General features: G+C 44.5%; 1 protein-coding gene across 1 annotated transcript in view; it reads left to right on the plus strand.

Annotated features, from left to right (window-relative positions):
* Window positions 1-6516, plus strand: part of Hr51 (Hormone receptor 51) — a 154790-nt gene extending 148274 nt beyond the window's left edge. Inside the window, exons 9-12 of the mRNA XM_067132191.1 lie at window positions 371-747; window positions 2182-2438; window positions 4993-5239; window positions 6148-6516. Of these exons, the coding sequence (XP_066988292.1) occupies window positions 371-747; window positions 2182-2438; window positions 4993-5239; window positions 6148-6383 (1117 nt within the window). The 3' untranslated portion in view covers window positions 6384-6516. The remainder of the gene's footprint in view (window positions 1-370; window positions 748-2181; window positions 2439-4992; window positions 5240-6147) is intronic.
* Window positions 6517-23250: the final 16734 nt, after the last annotated feature.

A 23250-nucleotide genomic window follows, 5' to 3' on the forward strand; every position in this document is an offset into this window, starting at 1 on the left:
TTTGAGGGCCTTTTTGGTGTATTTATTTGCCTTTTTCACAAATAAATAGTTTCTTAAAAGGCATTTTAGGGCATTAAGACTCCCAACAAATAAATAGCTTATTAAAAGGCATTTTGGTGTATTTAAGTTTCTTGCAAGAATCTTCTTTAGAAAACCCACCTTTCCTCAACAAATAAATCCAAAAAATAATCTTTAACTTTCTCACTTTTCACTCCATTGAAGTCAGGGCATAATTAAGTAAGAATCACTGGCTAAAAAGTCTTTTATATCTTGATTTAGTGCCATCTTTAACTAGGACGTCATCTAGCACAACCACATTCCCGTTTTCTTTCGCCCAGAGCCGATATTCCCGTTTTCTTCCCTCCAGTAGACCCCCGTTGCCGCTCCCGGGCCTCGTCTCAGCAGCGATGGGTTCCACCCGCGGATTCCTGGCGCCCCCGTCCATCACTACCTCCCCCTTCACCAACAATCACGCCCACCACGCCCTCGCCTCAATCACCACCACGCCGGCTCCCGTTCCCCCACCACCACCGCCTCCCCCTCCACCTCCACCCACGACCTCCAACAATAACAATAACAACAACCCAGCCACCATCAACCATATGACCAGTTCGAGTGGTGTTGGAGGAGGAGGAGGAGGTGTTGGAGGAGGCGGTGGAGGAGGAGGAGGAGGAGGTGGAGGTGGTGGAGGATCAGTGATTTCGAGTCTCCAGCCTCACTCGCCCTCCAAGGACGACCTTGAACACGGTAAGAGAAGACAGAAGCCTTCAGGGGTCCCTGAAGGGCAGATGTTAGGACTGACCTCATTTTGGTTTCTATGAAGAAATACAAAGAAATGAGAAAATAAAAAGAAAAATAAGAAAAAATAAACAGGAAAAATCAGCAAATAAGAAAAACAAGGAAATAAGAACATGCTAAAAAAGCATACCAAATAAAGTAGGCGGCCTACTGTAGTCAGCTTAATGTTAGGAGTTAGAGAAACTATTTAGAAGTGGCCATCATTTTCAAGTGAGATAGTTAATAGTTCTGGAGATAGAAGATGGATAGTTTATTTAATAGCTCAGATAGTACTTTACTTCAAAAGGTCCTGCCCTCTTAAAATGCCAATGTTATCGAATAAATAACAAAAGACTGCAGCTCTTTTAAACGAAACCAGGAATACAATAGAACAAAACAGAATAGAATATTAGACACACTTTCAAAGGGCACTCCAAAATCTCATTCAGAAATGACACACACACGTCGTAGGATTTTCTCATAGGAGGTCTGCAAATGAGTATAGTTAGGAACAGATTGAACTGAATTGGTTAAATGAATAGAATGCATGGTTATACATGTAAGTAAGAGAGATACGTTACAAAGAGAAGGAATTATTGATAACCTAATTTTTTATAAAAAAAAAAGTTTTTCACTATTTTCCCATGAAACCAAAAACTGGTTTCCCTATCTGGTACAGAAAACAAAAATAATATTATATCTGTTAATATTAGTACGGGAAATCAACTCAATTTGCTGCCTATTTTTCTCAGAAGCTGAAAGATATCTTGCCCATTTCATGCAGAAAACCTAAACATTATTGCCTATTTTCCTTAGAATACCCAAACTTTATTGCTTACTTTGCTTAGAAAAACGAAACATTATTGCTTATTTTGATTAGAAACCGAAACATTACCGCTATTTTGCTTGGAAAACCAAACAAATTATTGCCTATTGTGATTAGAAACCCAAACATTATTGCTTATTTTGCTTAAAAAACCAAAAAAGGTATTGTCTATTCTGCTTAGAAAGCCGAAAAATTATTGCCTGTTTTGCTTCGAAAACCGAAAAATTATTGCTTATAATGCTTAGAAACCGCAACATTATTGCCTCTTCTACGCAGGAAACCAAAACATTATTGCCTCTTCTGCACAGGAAACCAAAAGGCTGTTGATTATTTTATACAGAAACCCCCAAAAATTATTGCCTATTCTCGCAAAAAAAAACAAAAAATTATTGCCTCTTCAGCACAGAAAACCAAAATATTGCCTATTCTGTGCAGAAAACCAAACTATTATTGACTCTTCTAACCGAAACATCATTCCTATTCTGCACAGAAGCCAAAAGCAGAAAGAGGATCTGTTTGCCCTTTTCGACAGAACACCTAAGGAAGCTGAGCAATTAATCCCTATCTACCTGTCTCAGGTGTACGCAGTGGCGACTCCCCCTTGGACGTGACAGGTGGAGGAAGCGACGATGCAGGAGGCCCCATCATCCCCCACATGCCCCCGGTCTCGTCCTGCTCCTCGTCGTCCTCGTCAGGGACGTCCTTCGTGGAGACGGGGCCCTTGTGGGATCCCCTTCAGGAGTCCGTGCAGGAGACGGCAGCCAGGCTGCTCTTCATGGCCGTCAAGTGGGCGAAGAACCTCCCCTCCTTCAGCAGTTTGCCCTTCCGTGATCAGGTGAGGACACCTGCAGAAGCAGCGACAAATGGTAATGATAATATTACCATTATTAAGTGCTGGTTTTTCTGGCTTATTACTTATATAAGAACAGTAGTAGCGGACCGAGATAACGGACCGTGGTATAACGTACTCACGGATATATCGGTGCCAAATGGAAATATCGGTTTGAGGGTTTTCGCTTCCGGATCGAGCGCCGAACTTTCTTTCAAATCAGGCGCTCTTAGTTGGTACACCAACCAATTACCAGCGTCCCTTCAGTTATTGTTACCGTTTCTCTATTATTTTACACACATTGCCTTCAGCTCTAAAAATAAAGCTAAAGCTTTTACTGTCCTGCAGTTTATATTAATAAACAGCTGTTTGCCGATGTTAGTTACCGTAACTAACACGTTGACTAAGAGTTGCGTTACTGTTGTCTTGTTAAAAACTTGCTTATTTGCAATGAAATTCCCCCAAAAATAAAATAAATTTTATTCATCCGACATGCAATGGGGAAGAAGGTGTTAAGAAAGTATGCCACTAACTTGAAGCAGCAGGTAAAATAGCTGTAGCTAAAGAAACGAATATGAGCAGACTCCAAAGCGATTTGGAGGCAAAAGCAACGCCTGAAACTGACAAAATCACACATGTATTTCACTTAATTTACTGCGTTTATAAACAGAGTAGTTGCAATTTTTAAACCCGGATTTGATAATTTACGAAAGAAGCGTCGCTCTGAATTAAGTGTCATTCGGCAGCTACAGACAGTGATGATGTCAATAAAACGCAGACAGTGATGGTGTCGGTAAAACGCAATCAGCTGATGATTTTAAGAATGTAAACAAAACCAGAATGCAAAACACTACGTGATCACTCTGTTCAAATTTTTTAATAAGATAATTTAACAACAATACATTGCAATATGATTAGACACAGTAAAACAAAAGTTTTATTAAAACTGTCATTATTCTCAATATAACTAACTTATTGGACTTTTGCAATTCGATATGTTGGTGTAACAACTTAACCAATCAAATAGTCTCTCTCTCTCTCTCTCTCTCTCTCTCTCTGCACTCTCTCTCTCTCTCTCTCTGCATTTCTCGACCGCTATACTTGTGATGATGCTCCATTCTCCACTAAAAAATTCCGGTTTTTAGAATTCCGGATGAAGAATTGCCAACCTATACCGACATGAACAACCGAATCGGGAAACAGCTGATAGCGACGTCATTGCCCGTAACTTTCAAGAAGACAAGTTGTTAAAACTTGCTGATTCTCAAAGGTAGCCTTCATAAGTAAAAATTATATGCATTTTTATTCATCCTTCATAAATTAAAGCTGCTGGTTAATAGCCGAGGCTGAATAAAACGAATAAAGGGCAGGCTGTAAAGCGTTTTGGAATTGGCGAAAGTGATGTCCGGAACTGGTGAAATCATACTTACTGCTTTTACAGCAAAGTAATGCACACGTTTTAAACCCAACTTTGTTAATTTGCAAGAAAAAGTATCTCCGAATTATGTTTCTTCTAGTAACTAATGGCAATTGAAGCTGTCGGTAGTACCAAGACCACCGTTGGTCTTGGTAGTTTTCAATCAGCCGAGATTTTGAGAATGTAAGCAATACCAATTGCAAATGGCGTTCGATGGCAATGTTTATATTCTTTCATAGAGTAACAATATGATAATAATGAATGCAAAATAACTGGATGCAGCAAGCAAAACAACCTTTATTTAAATCATCATTTTTATAAACATAGTTGTACTGTTTAACCTCTGCAAATGATTATTTTTCTCCAGAAAATATTTCGGTTTGTTTTCTGTAAAAGAAAACTATTGTGCCGCACTTTTTCTGTCCGCCCTCAGACCTAAAAATCTACTGTGGCTACAGGGTGCAAATTGGCATGTTGATCACTCTAGCCTCAGTAGTTTATATTTTAAGGTTAAAAATTAGCCATAATCGTGCTTCTGGCAACGATATAGGATAGGTCACCACAGGGCCTTGGTTAAGGTTTCACGGGCCGCGGCTCATACAGCATTATACCGAGACCACCGAAAGATAGATCTATTTTCGGTGGCCTTGATTATGCGCTGTAGCTGCTGTACAGAAAACTCGATTGCGCCGAAACTTCGCCGCATTTTTAACTTGTTTAGAATTACAGATAAGATTAATATATTTTGAAAATGAAATTAGTAAATCACTGTCATGAGCATTTTAGGGGTGTATATACTCTAGAGTAACAGTTGTAGGCAGGTAATGTAAGATGACTTGGGGTGTTTCGGGATAATGGTTATGGGGTGTACTTTTGTTTGAAATATTAAATTGCTTTATTTACGCAGTGAACTGTTAAAATAGGCAGTTACAGTATAAGCGTTTTAGTTTAAGGGGTACAGGGTACAAATATATTTTATAGCAAAAACACACACTCATGTATATATACAACAATATATCGGAGTTTCTTTTATATCCGTGCAGGCTCGGACACTTTTATTCGGTATCTCGGGAGCCACTATAAAACTCATACTTATAAAACTACTTATAGGTCCGAAACACAAATCATTCCATTTATTTCCAGGTCGTGTTACTCGAGGAGGTGTGGTCTGAGTTGTTCGTCCTCAACGCAGTTCAGTGGTCCTTACCTCTGCCCACATGCCCATTACTATCTCCTTCAGCCCACGCCCATACCCTCGCCCATGCCCATAAAGCTGCCCAGGCCGCCCATGACATCAGACAGCTGTCAGAGGTGGCCGGAGCCTTCAGAGATCTTGCTGTGGATCCGGCTGAATTCGCTTATCTCAAAGCTATTGTTCTATTCCGACCAGGTAAACTTTTTCTTTTCTCTCTCTCGATAATTATAATAAAAAAATACTTTAAATCATCCTGCCATTGGCCTGTTCAATGCCTAACCATTGGACTAGAAAGTTCCACTGAAGTCTCTGTTAGTGCTTCATTATTTTACAAGAGGGTGTCATTAATTCTCATTCAGTGTCCCATCATTCAAAAACATTTTATTTAGTCTCTTTCAGTGCCCCATAATGCAGTAAGTTTCATTTATTCTACCGGTGTCTCACCAATTGACGAGCAACAGCAAAGTTCCACTTAATCTTTTCCAGTGCCTCACTGTTTGACAAGAAAGTTTCAATTTAATTTTTTAGAGGGCCACTAGAAAGATAGTTCAACTTAATCTTTTACAGTGCCTTGTCATTCGACAAGAAAGTTCCATTTAATCTCTTTTAATGCATCACTTCAATGAAAAAGTTCTGTAGCTTCCTTCACTGCCTCATAATTTGACAATAAAATTCAACTTTAGTATCTTTCAGTGTCTAATACTTTAGCAAAAAGAGCTCCATTTACTCAGTTTCATGAAATGCTTTCTTTGTCACAGGGCTTCTTTTGCACTAACAATCCTGTAAGTGATGACAGTACATGTCTAGAATTAAATTTTAATTATTTGAATGTGCCACACATACACTGGTTTTGCAACAATGTCTGAGAACAATGGTCTGCCACTCAAAAACATGAACTGATAAAGTTTCCCAGAGAGAAGGCTCTTTAAAGAAAGGATATTCCTTGTGTAAAAATTCTCTTTCCTTGTTTCTAATTGTCAATCTGACACTGAGCCAACTGTTAGACAACATTCCTTTTGGTTAGGAAATCATAAGGAACAATGTGTTTTAAAAGTCAAAGGAAAATTAATTTTTTGTCAATGATTCCTGTTACTCTCTTGCAGTGCGTGGCCTAAAAGACTCTGCCCAAGTGGAGTCTCTGCAGGACCAAGCCCAAGTGATGCTGAGCCAGCACGTCAGGGCTCACTACCCAGCGCGTCCGGCTCGCTTCGGTCGACTGCTTCTCCTCCTTGCAACCCTCCGTTCGCCACCTCCTCCCAGGGTCCAAGCGCTCTTCTTCACTGCTACCATAGGAAATACCCCGATGGAAAAGATTTTGTGTGATATGTATAAGAGCTGAGTGCAAGGGCTGCCTGCACTTAACGCCTATCTCTGCGATGACTTGACAAAAAGATTAAATAAGTCATAACTATACTTTTGTTAAAAAGTAGATCAGGTTTTATCTATGGTTATGATAAACTTGCCAGGCCTTCACCACGTTATTCTGAATATTACAGATATCTATGGTTAATGTTATGACCTCTGAACATGTGTAAACATCTAAAGATGAGAATGTCAAAAGGTCTGTGCCATATAGCTGATAGTACAAATAACACTTGCCAAAAAAACCAGTCGTATGCAACTGGCTGGATTAATGGTTATCAAAGTTGTACAGCTAAAATGTTGCATTGAATTTTCTGGGATTTGAATGCAACTGCAACAAGAAAAGGATTAAAATCAACCAGTTCCAACTAATTACGGAAACGATTGCTGCCACCAACAAAACACTTATGTTGTACCTGGCTCTACTCATTTTTGGAATACACAGATTCAAGTCGTGACTGATCACTGACTCACCTGTTAAAGACATTTTCAGATGCTGAAGATAACCAACACCAAACTAGCTCATTACAGACGTTATGCTAGTCACAGCTAACATCAGCTTGTTTGTTGTAGTGTATACACCCTACCCTAGTCATGAATAACGTTGGCTTGTCCGTCACAGACATATTCTAGCCAAGACTAATGTAAAATCTATTCATTACCCAAATCGCATTCTAGTCTTGATTACCAATGACATATTCTAGTCACAACTAGAGTCTAATAACATATCTTACATAAACCTCTTGGACATAAAGTTTTTCATATCCTAGTCATTTTAACATCAGCTTGTCCATTACAGAAAGCTTGATATTCCAGCCAAAGCTAACAACAATTTGTCTCATAAAGACACCATATATTCATAACAGATTTTCCATGAAAATCTTTGTTAGTTCCTACACAAGACTATCTTAGTTTCATTCCAAACAGAAATGGACATTCCAACACAAGGGACAACTATATTGTACATTAACTGAGCAGTACATTGTCACCAAACTATTAAATCTGACAATTCTGAATTTGGTGGGTAAAGGATATTGCAATCACATCAACAAAAATCACCATTACTTGAAAAGTAATTGTCTTTTCACCTTACTGAGTCCTGATTTCTCAATTTGGGTCATGTCATAAAAGGCACCCACAGATTCCAGTTCCACAGCGGTGTTTTCTATGTACCAAAATCTAAGAAAAAGAATGTTCAACTGGACTCAAGGTAATGCTGTTCCCTGTATTTGGTCAGCATGCAGGGTAGAAGAGAAAATGTACATAATCAACACTCAGCAATGACCATACACTCATGTGAAATTAACCAAAAAGGAAATTAGCTTGCTAAACAAACCTTTCATTGGACAGAATGGCATACATATGTAAATAATACCTTATCTTTAAAGAACAACTGGAGAGACAAAAAAAACAAAAAAGATGAAATGTATTACTGAAGAAAAACAAGTATATAAACATCCCACAGTTGAAGCCAAAAATTAGGGCCCCTAAAAGCAATTCCCAAAGTGGACATCCACATAGTGAATAGGTCACCTACAATCCAACATCATTACTGGAATGACATCAAATTAGTTAATAGTAGAAGAAATACCTAGATTCACCAATACTTCATCCCAGTGATGCGAGAACTCGTCTCAAATGCAATACAGTATTACTAAAACCAAACTCATATAAAATCTAGTATTCTCCTCAAGAATACTGGAATGAATGCTCACCAATGAGAAGGTCAGCTGCTCCCTGAGGAAAATCAAAGGTCACCTCTATATTCACCCTCTTATTATCATTATTATTGTTATTATCATTATTATTATGAACCAACAGTCTGATGGAAGAAGCATTTAAAATCATTTACTTTCAAATCAACCTTTCACAGAATATATAGCCCAAATACATAAAAAAACAGTAATACATAAATAGTTGATACAGAAAAAATATTAACATCTGACTATTAAATAAAAGAATAACCTCCAGTACAATAAATGGTATTACCACATACCATCCAACTCAAATACAGTACAAGTGTACATGAAGTTCATCTAAATATGACAAATTTTAAATCAATTGGTATTTTTCTTAACTAACAAACCTTCAGTCTTAACGTAAAGATAAATTCTCTGGCACTAGCTGGAGTCTGGTTAAAAACAACAAAAGGAGTTGGTGGCAACTGGTATCAGCCAATAGGGGAGAAGGAGGAATATACACGACCTGCTTTATCCCCGCTACACATCATCAATTCAGTTTCCTTCTAGCCCAGGAAAATATGAAGGGTGGCTTGAGGTTGGCCATATACGTTAAGACCGAAGGTTTGTTTGTTACGAAAAATACAAATTTATTTAAAATTTGTCAAATTTAGATGAACTTCATGTACACTTGCTATACTGTATCTGAGGTGGATGGTATGTGGTAATGTCCTGTAATGTACTGGAGATTATTTTGTATTCAACAGTCAGATGTGTCATCAAGTTTCCATTCTTCACTTTCAATATATGGAAGTTAATTTAGAAAAAATCCACGAAGACATGCCAAGTTAATGAATTTTCTAGCTTACAAAACCCTAAAGAAAAATATATGAGTATTACTTCAGTTTCAGGTAATACATTTCAAATTTAAGAAAAGTTTGAATAAAAAATTGCAGTACTGATTTAACTGAACTTTTGTGCAAATATTTCTCAATGCCTAAAAACTAAAATTTCTGATGAACCTACTATGATGAATCCTACAATTATAACGAAATAAAGTGTCTGCAACTTGGAAAGTATGGCAATGATTCGATAAAAATTGTGTATGTATATACTTCTAAACACTGAAACCTCAAATGTGACCCCTCAGTGAGTGCTTGAAATGCACCATATTTTGACTTGAAAACATGACCAATCCCAGAACTTGACTTCAAATACCAGCTAAGACTGGTTAAAAAATTATCCTGAGCAAACTGCTAAGGATAAAAATGCTCTTGTTAAATCAGTGTCTGATTACTGTACTTAGCTCTATAGATGTTTATGGTTAGCTAAAATAGCCTAATTGTACTCTGTGTGAAAATCGATGTTTCTGTTTACAAAAAAAAAATGGACAGTATTATGAATTCTAAATGAGGTCTGCTTTGTGTGTATGTGTGCAATAAAATACTGAACAAAAATATGTTTTATTTAGAAAATAGTTTTGTTTTTGATATCACAGTATTCTTGACCTACAAAAATACTTAATAGAATGATGGTTGTCATAGAATAGGGAAAACAAGTCAGCTGATTTCAAAAGTATAACAATGTCCCTTCCAGCAAAGGGATGAGAAAATCCTTTTTAAAATACCAGCTGTAGGGAACTACAAACTTTGCACACCAGGTGTAGGGATGGCTGGTTTCACTGAAACACTGATTGAGTTTGCCATCTTAAAAAACTTATGGCACTAAGAAATCTCTCCTTACAAGGACCATTAAGAAGAGAAGTATCAGTAGGTCTATGTAACTTTCTTCCTGAGATCAGCTTATTGTAACAAGTCATCCTGACAGCTGCCAAAACCTCACTGCCATAGAAAGATCAAAACATAGACTTGGAATCAGAATATTTGGCTATTCCAAACAAAATTCATGCATTTTCTCAAAGATGTGTGAATGACTCTCTGCAGGGAAGTGCCCCTTCTAGACAGACTGAGGAGATAATGTTTTGTTTTCGGTTACAAGAGGACTCACCAGTATGAAGTGGCTGAATAACCTGCATCTTCTTATCTACTTTGCAACTATGAAGAAGTGACTAAATAATCATTGATATGCTCCTTAGGCCCCTTGGTCACCAGTCTCCCTGGCATACTGATCATCTGGTTTGGGAATCGTATTTGATTTTAGTCTTAGATTCCATTGTTGTCTTTTGCCAGCCAGCAGATTCTACAGGGGCTTCAGAACCAGTAGGATCCCTTGGCCTTCGAGCTGTCTTGAACCTATACAAGTTCTGCCTGATTGCCCTTTAAGCCTCATCACTTACCAGAGGTTGTACCTTCCTTCTTGCTGCGTCCATATGACCTGAGGGGAAGGCAATTAAAGAGGAGAAACAGACAGTGATTTTGGCCTCTTGGACAAGACTACCTTGGCAGTGATCTCAGAAGAATCAAAGCTATTCAGTTCCTCAGCTTGCTAAACATCTGATCAATTGGTATCAACAATCAGCTATTTCTTCCATCAAGGTTAATCCAAGAATTGAAACAGCAGCAGCAAGATCAGAAACTGAAGTGCACCTCACAAAGCTTCATTGTAATCCTTGTTTTCAGAAGGTCTGCAGTAACATGGGACTGGTCAGACAGCCCAATAGAACCAAAAATAACAGAACTGCTTGCTGCTAAAAGGGTATGTTGTTGGAAAGCCCAGCAGAGATGTCAAGTGATACCTCTGAGAAAAAGTCCATAGCATGAAAACTACCAGAGTTTGGTTGGTTTGGATTCATTCCCTAGAAACAAGACTTCCCTTACATCAGAACATAAACAAACCAATGAGGACATCAGAGTTAATTGTATAATGAATCTTGAACTATGTCCTCCCTCTTACGCTGGCCAAATTTTCATTATGGAAATTAGTTTAGTACAAAGTAGACAAATTAATAAATACCATAGCAATAAATAAATTATGAATGCCAAATTATCACAAAAAATATTGCATGTAAACATAACACATAAATGAAAGGTAAAATCACAATTTTTTAAAGTAAATTGTATTTTTCCTAACTATACCTGAGGTCCTTTACATTAGGAATTACTTTCAGCATAGCTGGAAAGGGCGGTTGAACTTTCGAACAAGGTGGTTAGGCAGTTAACTACCATCCGGGAGGCAAGGGCACCATCTGCCCGGATGTAAACATCCCAATTTGCCTTTTGGCCAAGGTTTCAGATTGAAGGGTGGCATGAGGTGGGCATGAAATGTACTGTAAAGGACCTTAGCTTTGCATATAGTTAGAAAAATACAAACTTTACTTCTTAAAAAGTGTACTTGTTCCACAACAATGTACAAACTGTCGTCCTTTACATTGGGAAGACTCACTGGTTGAGGAAGATCTGGTGAGTTCTATGATAGAAAACTGCTCTGGCAATAGACCAGCTGTGAGAAACACGATACTTCCAATTGTCAGATCATTCCTTTGCATGAAAGAGCGTCAATTCATGCAGCGTGAAGGAAGAACTTGGGCTGGTGACAATAAGGCAAACGCGCACTGCGTTTGTCTTATTGTCATGGTTTCTTCCCCCCTTGCAAGGGGAAGGAGGGGTTGCTTCTTAATCTGAACGGATATAGGCAGGTGCCCCAGGTGGGTGCTTACCTGCATCGACCAGCAGATCAGCATGTGACGTCCTCTCCTGCCCATGGAAGAGAGCCGAGATGAAGAAAGAAGAGAGACCAGTCACTCCCATTCATTCTCCCAATCACAACTGTACATCTTAGGCGTAGATGCAACCTGTCCTGTTAGGAGCCAGGTAAGCTACACAACTTGTTAGCAGCCACCACAGGACCCAAGAAAAGTGTCAGGACTTGTATTGCAACACCCTAAAACAAGGTGGTCTGTCCGGGACCACACACCTGTTTTCAACATCTGTAGAACCGACATGTTCTTCAGAATGCGACGGATAATGCCGCGACTTCGTGGCTCTCTGACAAAGTTACCGGTGTTGTCTTCTCCAGCAGCAGAATACACTCTCCTTATCATCTCCGGAAGCCAGAAAGAGATCATGTTCTTGAACACTTCCTTCTTGGTCAAGCCAGCACTAACAAAGAGTCGTTAACACTCAGGCTGGAGACATTGAGTTCTCTTCAGATAGCGCCGCAGCACTCTAACAGGACACAGTAGCATCTCGTCTGTCATTACCTACAAAGTCCTCTAGGAGGATTGTGAGACTGAACCGAGCATCAGGGACCAATGGAGTTTGAGTCTTCGTGCACGAAACTCGGGACGAAATCGGCTGCACTGTCCCCTTCCTCGGTGTTTAACATCCAAGGAAAGTCAGTGAAGTTCGCCAACTCTCTTCGCCGATGACAGGGCCAGCAGGAAGACGGTCTTGAGGGTCAGATCCCTGTCTGAAGACTCTCATAAAGGCTTGTAGGGTGCACGAGTCAGGCTTTTAGAACGAGAGTCACATCCCACACAGGGGGCCTGAGGTCCCTGGGTGGGCAAGACCTTTCGAAGCTTCTCATCAGTAGGGAAATCTTGAAAAAAGAGGAGATATCTACCTTCCAGCCGCAAGACCAGCCGGGCGCAAGCTCAAGCAGCCTTTATACAAGAAATGGAGAGATGCTTCTCTCAGTGAAGGAAGACAAGCAGTCCGCCACCTGTTGAACAGTGACATCGACCAGAGATACCCTCCACGACACAGAGAAGACGGACCACTTTCCCTGGCATACCGCTCATGAGATCATCTGAGTACCAGGCCATTTCTGTTGCTGGCGACACGAAAGCTGGAGGTTATCCACCATCTCGGGTGGATAACCTCAACCCATGGAAGATTTAGGGACTGCACTGCCTGTTGGCAGATTGGTTCTTTGACCCGAGGAATCTCGGCGCCTCGGGGAAGGAGCTGGCTAGCAGGTCGTGGGGATATCTGACAGCTCACGGCCATTTGAGTGCCACCAGAATCATTCTGAGATGCGGAGTGATCATCGCCTGGTTTACCACTCTGAGAATTGGACAGAACGGAGGGAAGGTGTAGACGTTGAGGTTGTCCCACTAGTGCTAGATCGTGTCCTCCGCAGCGGCCCATAAGTCTGGCATGACTAAACAGAAGACCTGGAGTCTTCTGTTGTACAAGGTGGTAAACAGATCGATGACTTAAAGCTTTCCACAGGTTGAACAGCCTTTCCACGACTTCAGCAAAGGACCATTTTGGTTCCAATCACCTGATTCATGCAGCTGAGCTTGTCTGCCACAACATTCCTCTTGCCTGGAATGTACCGCTGACAGCTCTACTGAGTGGAGCCAGGGCCACCATGCACCTGCATTATCAGTGGTGGAGCCGAGGATCAGACTCCCCTGCTTGTTGATGTATGCTACCATGGGCATTGTCGCTCATCAGTACTACGGAGTGTCCCATCCTCAATCCTGAAACTCTCGGAGGGCCTTGTTCCAAGATGTTGATGTAAAGTGCTTTGTCATCTTACGGGTGCCACAGTCCCCAGTCACAACTCCTCCAGGTGTGCACATCCTCGGTTCATGCATCTGAGAACAGCAGCATGTCCCAGAGGGGAGCGTAGGATACTCCTATTACGAGGTTCTTGTCGTCCTGCAGTTCTCTCACCTTCTTGAAAGAGGATGAGAAAGGGACTGGGGTCTTGGGACTGGGACCAATACTCAACTGGCCTCTTGCTGCCAGAACCACAGGTGAAGACGCCCATGAAATTCCTTCTCCAGTGACGGCGGGTGACCCGATGACTTGCCATTGCGATCTGGCTGTTCCTGTCGAAAACAGTTGTGCCTTCTGAACCTGCCTGATAAGAGGTCGAGGAAGAGACTTCAGCTGTTACCATTAATCTATCAATGCTTAGGTACTTCATCCTCTGCTTTGGGGTGAGATCTCGACTTATCAGGTTCCCCACGATCCAAGATTGCAGCAAAGCCCATGGGCGGTCTGTCTCAACGCTCGGCGGGGCTCGCCGGGCAAACCAGCCCGTGAGATCCTCAGTAGGCGTATCGTGCGAATGGGCCCAAGCTGACAGAAGAAGACTCGTGAACAGCTGGGGCAGTCGAGCCCAAGCAGCGTGCCCCTGAATTGGAAGACCGTTTCCCAGGATAAAGTGGCGGTAATTGCGCGAAGACGGATGAATGGGGCGCTTGAAATACACATCCTTCAAGTCCATCGTAAGCATGAAGTCATTCTCCCTGATGGAGGCCAGCACGGATCACGCCATCTCCATCGTGAACCGAGTCTGGCGAACAAATTGGTTCAAGGGAGAGTGGTCTATGACCAGTCTCCAACCCCCTGTGGCTTTCTCTATGAGAAAGACATGGCTGTAAAAGCCTGGAGACCGATCCGACATGGCTTCCACAGCACCCTTGCTCAGCATGGCTTGCACCTCTTGCTCTAGTGCGGAGTCCTTCAGTGGTCCTTGGACGTAGGTTTGGAGACGGACCGGAGAGTTGGTGAGGGGTGGCCGAGACTCAAGGGTAGTAGATATCCCTCCTGAAGGACATCCACTATCCAGGTCTTGGCTCTGTATCGCTGCCATGTTGCCCAATAGCACGACAGGCACACCCCACCTTTAGCAGCAGTCGGGGAGGGGGACTTTGCCTAGCGTTTTCCCTTCTTCTCCTTCCTTGCCCCTCCAAGGTTGAAAAGTGGGCTGCAAAAGTGGGAAGACTCCACCTTCCAGAGGAAGAAGCTGGGTGTTTCTCTGGATCCCTTCGAAGATTGGGACTTCTTAGAGGCGAGGAGTGCTAGCCTGACCCGAGGGCCTGGCCACAGTGGAACATGAAGACCAGAGGTTTTGGCCACTGCCTGGTGAACAAGGTGGTCACTATCATCGGCCTGACGCTTGTCCATCAACTCTCTAGGGATGAGAAAGGTAGACCCCAGCAATGGTCCATTCCGCAGGGTCATTGCCAACTTGGACCCCACAGACCTGGACAAGCGAGAAAGAACGGCGTCTTTCCGCTTCAGGACCAGGTTGGCACAAAGGTTTGTCGTCTGGTGGGCGAGGTAGGAGATGGCTCTACCTCCAGACTGGGACAGTCTCCCGAAAGCGGAGTCTTCCCCAGGTACAATAGCGCCCGAGGAAGCAGCCACTTTGGATGCTGTGAATAACCAAAGGTCCAACCAGGGGACTGCCTGGAAAGCTGCCATGGAGGTGGCTTCCAGGGTTGTGGCCTCTTGCTGAGAGAGGGAAATGCTCTCTGCAGTAAGTTGCTGCAACGAGAGACCTGGGCCTAGACGAACCAGGTCAGGGTCAACCCACTTAGGAGGCAATGACCTCTCCCATGGCGTATAAAAGCGCTTCTGACGAGGCAGAGGAGGGGGAAGCAGCTTGCCCAAGTGGTTCAATTGCAGGGAATTGTCCTGCCCACACACAAGACCATTCACTTGATCGAGGACCCCCTCGGTGAGCGTGGACCACGGCAGCCCCACCGAAACCTTGGGTTCCTCCTCAAGTCCCCAGAAGGATTTGAGGCGCGAAGGACAATCCACAGATAAGGCTATGGTCCCTTCCCTGAGGTCGTTGTGCTGATGAATCAGCGTAGTTACCTCAGCAAATCTCCTCTGCATCTTGGGGTGTCGGGTGTCCTCGTGGAAGAAAGACCCCAAGGTCCTTCAGGTCGGTCTCCCATCTACTCCTGCAGGAGGGAGAACCTCGGCAGACCCCTGTGATCCTTCCTGCACCACGCAGGTGTACAACCTGGCTAACCTGAGGACCAAGCCAGGCACCTACACCTCCGAGGTAGAACTCTGGGGAGACGATTCGCCGGAGTTCTTCCTGTCTGACCCGTGCCCCCTGGGAGAGCCCAGGAGGTAGAGGAACAGGCGAGAGGGATGCGTTGGCCTCCACTGTCTTTGCTGGCAGAACCCACAGGAGCAGTGGGCCCGGGAGCGATCCCACCAACCTGCGGTGGTGATGGCAGCCTGGAGTCAAGAAAACGCCTCAGGTGAGGGGTTCCTGAAGGAAGCGGAGGCTCACGCTAGTGAAGTGCATACCATCCCTGAGCCAGGCTGGCTCACTGGACGTGCCAGGACTGGGAGTTGAGTCTTGTGACTGGCTGGCGAGGACTTGCGCTGTCCTCGAGACGTGCCCCCAGTCTTCTTCAAGGCCGAAATCTCTCAGGAAGACTAAGCAGGGGACCTCTTTTCTGTCTCACCAGGTGTCCAGACCCGAGGGACTGGCGTGCCTTCCCGGAAATCTGGCTTGGCACTAGAAGTGGTGCCAGTAGGAAGAGTCGGAGCATCTGCATGCCCGGACTCTTTCTCCTGTCCTGTGCCTGAGTGGAAGTGCGGAGAGGGTTTCTAGTACCACATGGGGTTCTTGGCTCCCTTAAGACCTGGGTATAGTCGCGGCTTGAGAACAAGCGTTTGACACAGATCCGCTGGCCTTAGAATCCCTTCTTCACCTGTGGGGAGTACGCCTCGCTCCCCATAGGACTGACCCGGGACCAACAGATCAGTTCCCTGGGGACCAGGAAGAGCTAACGATCCCACTGCCTTCCCTGTGAAGAAAGCAGTCCCTTATGAGTCTTAGGGGGGTGAGACAGGCTTCTTCTTCGATTCTTCTTCAGCTGGTGAGCCTCAGGAAGAAGAAGAAGGAGTAACAAACCGCAGCCAGGGATGACGAAGACGAAGATGAAGACAATGACAACACCGTCATCTTCTTCAGGATGGCGGTCAGGTCGCCCATCAACGAAGGAGCAGCAGAAGACACTGGCCCAATCAGGGAAGCCAGGGAAGCAGATGCAATCCAGGTAGCAGACACATTGGTGCTCAGGCCAGCAGCTACCGGGACAGGTGGAGCAGCGCGGGAGCCAGGAAAGCCAGAGGACGGTACATGGGTCGAAGGCACGGGTGGAGCATGAGTGGAAGCCAGGCCGGGCCGAGAGTCAGGGTAGCCAGGAGCCAGAACCGGAGTCGGGAAAGAGCATGGGTCAGCAACAGGAGCAGGCATGGAGATATAGAACACTGGTGAAGTCACCATCCTAGAGGGGCCAGGCAGGATAACGGGGTCAGGAAACCAGGAGGCAGCAGCACGGTATGGAGCGTGGTAGGAGCGGCCGACACCTGAATGCCCAGGTGCGAGGCCACCGTCACAGGCAGCTTGCCGAATGATGTCATAGCGATGGTCATGGTGGTGGATGTGGTGGCTGTGTGGGTCATCACCAGAGTGCCTGACAGATGGGATACCAGACACTAGTGAAGGAATGCCAGAAAGACCCAGGTACAGCCAGGTAGAGGTGAGGTCAGATACCTGGCTAAAGAGAGACACTTCCACCACCAAGCCTGAGGAAAAAGTCGGGTCAAAAACGGAAGCCTCTACTCGCTCCGGGGAAAAAAATTCGCCCCTAGAGTGAGGAGAGGCCCCAGAGAGGATGTCCTGATCGTCTGCTACCCCGCGACCTTCCACACCCGATGAACGAATGAGGAAGGAGGGGAGTCTCACCCAAGGGAGAGGCATCAAGGAAAGAGGAAACTTGCTGGAGGAGAAATGATCTCGACGGGTCAGCCACCAAGGGAGTTGTCGGAGGCGTGTAACCCTCAGACAGCATGGCAGGTTCCTTCAGTACTGTCTCCTCCCCAAACTTCACCTGCTTGGCAGACCAGGAACAACACTCAGCACAAGGAGCGTGTGAACACACAAATCCTCTGCAGGTGGGGCAGAGAGCATGTGGGTCCATATCCACGCTGGAACGAAAGTATTCCATTTCTTTCCTCCCACCCCAGGACACACACACTGGGGAAAGGAGGGCTTGCGGGGTTTGTCCACATTCATGAAAATGAAAATAAGCAAAAACAAGAGATCCCACAGGGAAAAACAGCTCAAAGGTAGTCAGGGCAGAGAGCGAAAAAACACATCTGCAGCACACGATGGCCGAAAGCAAATTGGAATGTTTACATCCGGGCAGGAAGTGCCCCCACCTCCCAGACGGTAGTTAACTGCCTAACCACCTTGTTCGAAAGTTCAACAGCTGTTTCCAGCCACGCTGAGAGTAATTCCTAATGTAAAGGACCACCAGTTTGTATGTCGTCAAAACAAACAAAAGTAGTTAACAATTACTGAACTCATTTCAGTAACAGCGCCAGTTAGCGGAAAATGACATTTTTATAACAAAAGAAAGTTTTATATATAATTACCAAGTAACTACATAGCTATTAGTTTCTAACTATCCCAGCAGCTTAAAATTTGAAATTCGCAGTAATGCTGTATTGTTTTGGTGTAGGTAACTAGACCCTGCCCACTTTCGGGAAAGAATAGGTACAACACAGCTGAAGAGCTCAATTCGTTTGTGCCCATGTCCATGAGAGGGAAGGAGGGAGGGCTATGATCATGTAGTTACTTGCTACGTATATATAAAACTTTATCTTATTATAAAAATGTCATTTTTAAATATGTACCTTACCAAGTAACTACAAAGCTGAATCCCACACTGACAGGAGGTGGGATACATGGACATATACTTCTCAAAACCACTCAGTAATGGAGATGAATTTGAAATAGAAAGGTAGCTAGCATTGGTGAAATGGTTGTTGTAACCTTACCTGGTGAGAGAGCTGCAGCAGGAAGATACTGCCTCCGGTTGGTGCTCATCTCAACCTGTAGTGACGCGGCGGTAAAGCCAAGGGACGTCTATACTTCAGTGGGAGCTTTGCATCCAAGGAGTACTCCAAGGGGTGCCAAAGCATTGCAAAATAAACCAAGTGCCCTTGCCCTGGGCGCAGTACAACGAAATCAGCCAGAAAATTCTGTTACCCACACTTTACATAACATAACTATTACTCACCCATTAAAAACATCTGGTGGGTACTCCAGGTACACAGTACCCCCAGGCTTCCCAAAACTCGACAACCAGTTTCAAGGCAAGGAGATAGAGAAATAGAAGGAATACCTCCTATCCTTCGTCCCCCAATACCATGCCAGCCCAGCTAATGGACCTAAAGTACTGCAATTATTGTAAACAGTCTCCATATCACGTAAATAATGAGAAGCGAACACTGATCTGCATTTCAAAAATGTTGACTGAAGAATCATGGGGAGTGATAAGTTCCATTTAAAAGCCAACGAAGTGACGACCACTCTTATCTCATGAGCTTTAACTTTGAAAATGGGAAAGACATCTTGAATTTCTGAGTGTGACTTGGATATTATGCTCCTCAAAAAAAAAGCCCAAAGCATTCTTGGACAACGGACATGAGGGTTTCTTGACCGAACACCATAAGTTATGAGAGGGGCCTCTGATCCTTTTGGCCCTTTTGATATAATGCTCCAATGCTCTTACCAGGCAAAGAGCCCTCTCTTGGTCTGCTGGTCCAATGATATCCACTAAGTTCTGGATGAGTGAAACAACAGGGCCAAAGGATTGGAAGGACTTCGTTTTTTTTCCAAACCAAAATAGTGAACAAGCAGGCCGCATCTCCCTGTGAAAAACCAATTGTTTTATCAAAGGCCTGAGTTCACTAATCATCTTTGCCGTAGCCAAGGTAACCAAAAAGAGAGTTTTTCTAGTTAAGTCTCTTAGAGATAAGGAATGAAGGGGCTCAAATGGAGGACCCAAGAGTCATTTACGAACCACATCCAGGTTCCAGTCGACCAACGTTGACTTTACTTGCTTTGAAGTGTCCAAAGACTTAATCAGGTCACTTATATCTTGACTTGTAGACCGTTCCAATCCCCTATGTCTAAAAATGGAATTTAGCATAGCTCTGTAACCTCTGATGGTGGATGTAACTAAGCCTCGAGAAGACCTCAGGAACATTAAAAAATCAGCGATTTGGGTAAATCAGGCTACAGAGGTTTTAGTAGAAGAGACGTCATGTCTTTGACACCAGCTGCAAAAGACTGCCCACTTTGCCTGGTAGCCCATGGCAGAGACTCAGCGTCTGGGCTTGGCAGCCAGCTGGCTTCTCTTGAAAAACCCTTCACTCTGACGAGCTCCCTGACAGTCTGAAGCCTGTCAGAGTGAGAGCAGATAAACCTTGGTGGAACCAATGGAAGAGGAGCTGCTTGAGGAGGCTTCATCTCTGAGGCAGAAGTCTTGGGAAGTCTATCAGCAGTCTGAGAAGGTCCGGGAACCACTCCTTTTGCGGTCAAAATGGAGCCACAAGAGTCATCGACGTGTTGCTGTGGGATACAAACTTGGTTAAGACTTCTCTCACCATGATGAACAGCAGGAAGGCGTACACATTCAGGTTTGACCAGTCCTGGAGCAAGGCATCTGTTGCCCATGCCTGAGGGTCTGGGGCTGGGGAACAGTATAAGGGGAGGCGATGGTTCCTCGACTTTGCAAACAAGTCTATCGACGGCTTTCCCCACCATTTCCACAGGTTGGTGCACACCTGAGGATTCAGTGTCCATTCCGTAGGTAGAACCTGTCTGCACTGCTTAACTCATCTGCGAGAACGTTTAATTTTCCCTGGATGAAACGAGTCACAATCCTGGTGCAATTGTTCTGTACCCAGAGAAGATCCTTGGCTGCTTTGTAAAGGGAGAAGGAGCGAGTCCCTCCCTAGTTCTTGATATAGGCCAATGCAGTCGTGCTGTCTGAATGGACCATGACTGTTTTGTTGAATGTTGCTGTTGCAAAAGACTGAAAGGCCAAATGAATCACCTTCAGCTCCCTCACGTTGATGTGTAGCTTTCTCTCGTCCAGAGACCATATCCCGGAAACTTCCATATTGCCTAAAAGAGCCCCCAACCCATATCCAATGCATCTGAGTACAGTATAATGTTAGGCTCTGGCTCAGAGGATGCAGTGATTTCCCTATTAGAAATCTTTCTTCTGTGAGCCACCACCGAATGGAGAAAATGAAGGAGTCAGGAAGAGTCTTCCTATGCCAACTGGCCTTTAGGAAGAAGTGCAATACTCTTGTGTGTAATCTTCCTAAAGGCACAAACTTCTTGATGGATGAGAGAGTGCCCAGAAGACTCATCCATTCATTGGCTGAGCAGGACGGGAGAGAGAGGAAGTTTCATACTTTCTGGAGGCAGGATTGGATCCTTTTGTGGAACGGAAAGCCCAAAAACTCAGAGAACCAATCCTCATCCCCAAATTAAGAATTGATTGAGTTGGACTAACTGCAACTTCTGCATGTTGATTAAGAGGCCCAATTCTTGGACAAGGAGAAGAGCCTTCTGAAGGTTCCCATGCACCTTGTTCTTGAGAGGGAGCATAGAAGCCAATCATCTAAATACAGACAGACATTGATACCTATGAGAAGTAGCCATTTCGCCAGGGGCCAAGAACACGGGTGAATACTTGAGGAGTTGTAGAGAGGTAGAAGCACAGAGCCCGAAACTGAAAGACTCTGGCCTGGAACATGAACCTTAGATACTCCCTGGAGTCCTGATGTGTTGGAACTTGGAAGTATGAGTCCTCCATGTCGGTGGTCACCATCCAATCTCCCTGGTGAATGGCTGGCAGGACTGATTGCTTCATTTCCATCCTGAACTTTGTTGTCAGAAAAAAGAAGTTCAGTGTGCTAACGTCCAGGACAGGCGTCCAACTCCCGATGACATGGGGACGACAAACAGTTGACTGTAAAAGCTTTCTGTGCTTATGTCGTCGACCACCTCTACAGCCCCCTTCCTGAGTAGGGAAGAGACCTCTTCTGACAGGGCCAAAAACCTCTCCGAGCCTACCGAGTAGGCTGTTACGCTGATGGGCAAGGACACTGAAGGAGGTTTTTCCCCGAACGGGATGCAATAGCCCTGTTTGAGGACTTTGATTACCCAGAGTTCTGCATTCCTGGCTTCCCATTTGTCCCAAAAATGGAGAAGACTGGCCTCTACAGGAACACGGAGGACAGGATCCTCACTTGCGAGAGGAAGGTTTAGAGGACGACTTCTTAATTAGTCTGGCTGACCGCAGGTTTGTGTGCAGGCGGGGCTGAAACTAGCTCTGCCGCCTCAAAAGGGCTGCTGCTGCAGCGGGAAGACTGCTCTTACACTAAACAAGACCGAAGTCCCATGCCACAACCTGGAACGGTTGGTAGATTGCGCAAGTAGATCTTGGGTCAACTTCTTCTGCAAGTCTGTTGCTATGTGGTCCATTGTAGCTCGAGGGAACGATGCAAATTGGTCGCAAAGGCACAAACAGGAGAGCCGACCTCTGGGAGGGAGTCATGCCTTTTGTAGTGAATGTTCAACACATTCTCTTTTTTTTTTGAGAACTCCCATGGAAAATAAGGCAGACAGCTCCTGGGAGCCATCCCTGATCACCTTATCCACACGAGAGAACTCCTAGCCAATTCGATGAGAAGTTCTCTTGAAGGGTGTTGCAGTCTTCAGTCCTCATAGCTAAGGCCCCCAAGGTCCAGTCTAAGAAACTGCAGGCCTCGAAGACCTTAAAAACATCCCTAACTAGATGGTCAAGTTCTGAAGATCTGAACATAACCTTGGCAGAGTTAAACGTTGACCTACGCGCCGAGTCAGTAAGACTGGGGGAATCCCCCTGGGAGGAGACAGAAACCCCCAAGAAAGGAGCTTCCCCAGTGGCACACGACAAGTACCTCCTTTGAGACAAGTGAGAGGGAGGGGCACAAAAAACAGCCTTGCCAAATCCCTCTTCTCTGATAGCCACCCATCAATACTGGATAAAGCTTTCCTTGATGAGGAGGAAAGGACCATCTTAGGCAACCTGGAAGACTCTGCAGGCTGTCTCATCATAGAGGCTGAACCCGGAGACATTGGGGCCGGAGTTAAAAAAAAGCTGGGTAGCAGAATAGGAAGTATTTCAGGAGAGCCATGTAAGCGGAAGTAGGTTGCTCCAGTTCGATGGCTTCTTCATCAGACAAAATAGAGGAAGGAGCTAAGTCTGGAGGATCTGTGTCACTGAAGGGTGCTTCTGCAGAGGTCCCAAAATATTATCCAAACGGCACTGGATAGGTTCCAATGAAGGATCTGTAACAGCAGGGAGTGGTGAATGGTGCCGAACGCTTGGCTACTGGCGCAGAGCGGACAGGAGAACGCACAGACACAGGTGGACATGTGGATACAGGTAAACACTCGTACACGTGAACACTCAGACACAAATGAACACTTGGACAATGGGCGTTCAGACACTTGGCACTTGGACCTTGGGCAGCTCACACATTGGATGCTCAGACAATGGGCACTCGGACACTTGGCACTCGGACACTGGGCATTTGGATACCGTACACTTGGAGCTCGGACACTGGGAGTTCAGACCTT

The sequence above is a fragment of the Macrobrachium rosenbergii genome, chromosome 31 (genome assembly GCF_040412425.1).
Source record: "Macrobrachium rosenbergii isolate ZJJX-2024 chromosome 31, ASM4041242v1, whole genome shotgun sequence".
Lineage (NCBI taxonomy): Eukaryota > Metazoa > Arthropoda > Malacostraca > Decapoda > Palaemonidae > Macrobrachium > Macrobrachium rosenbergii.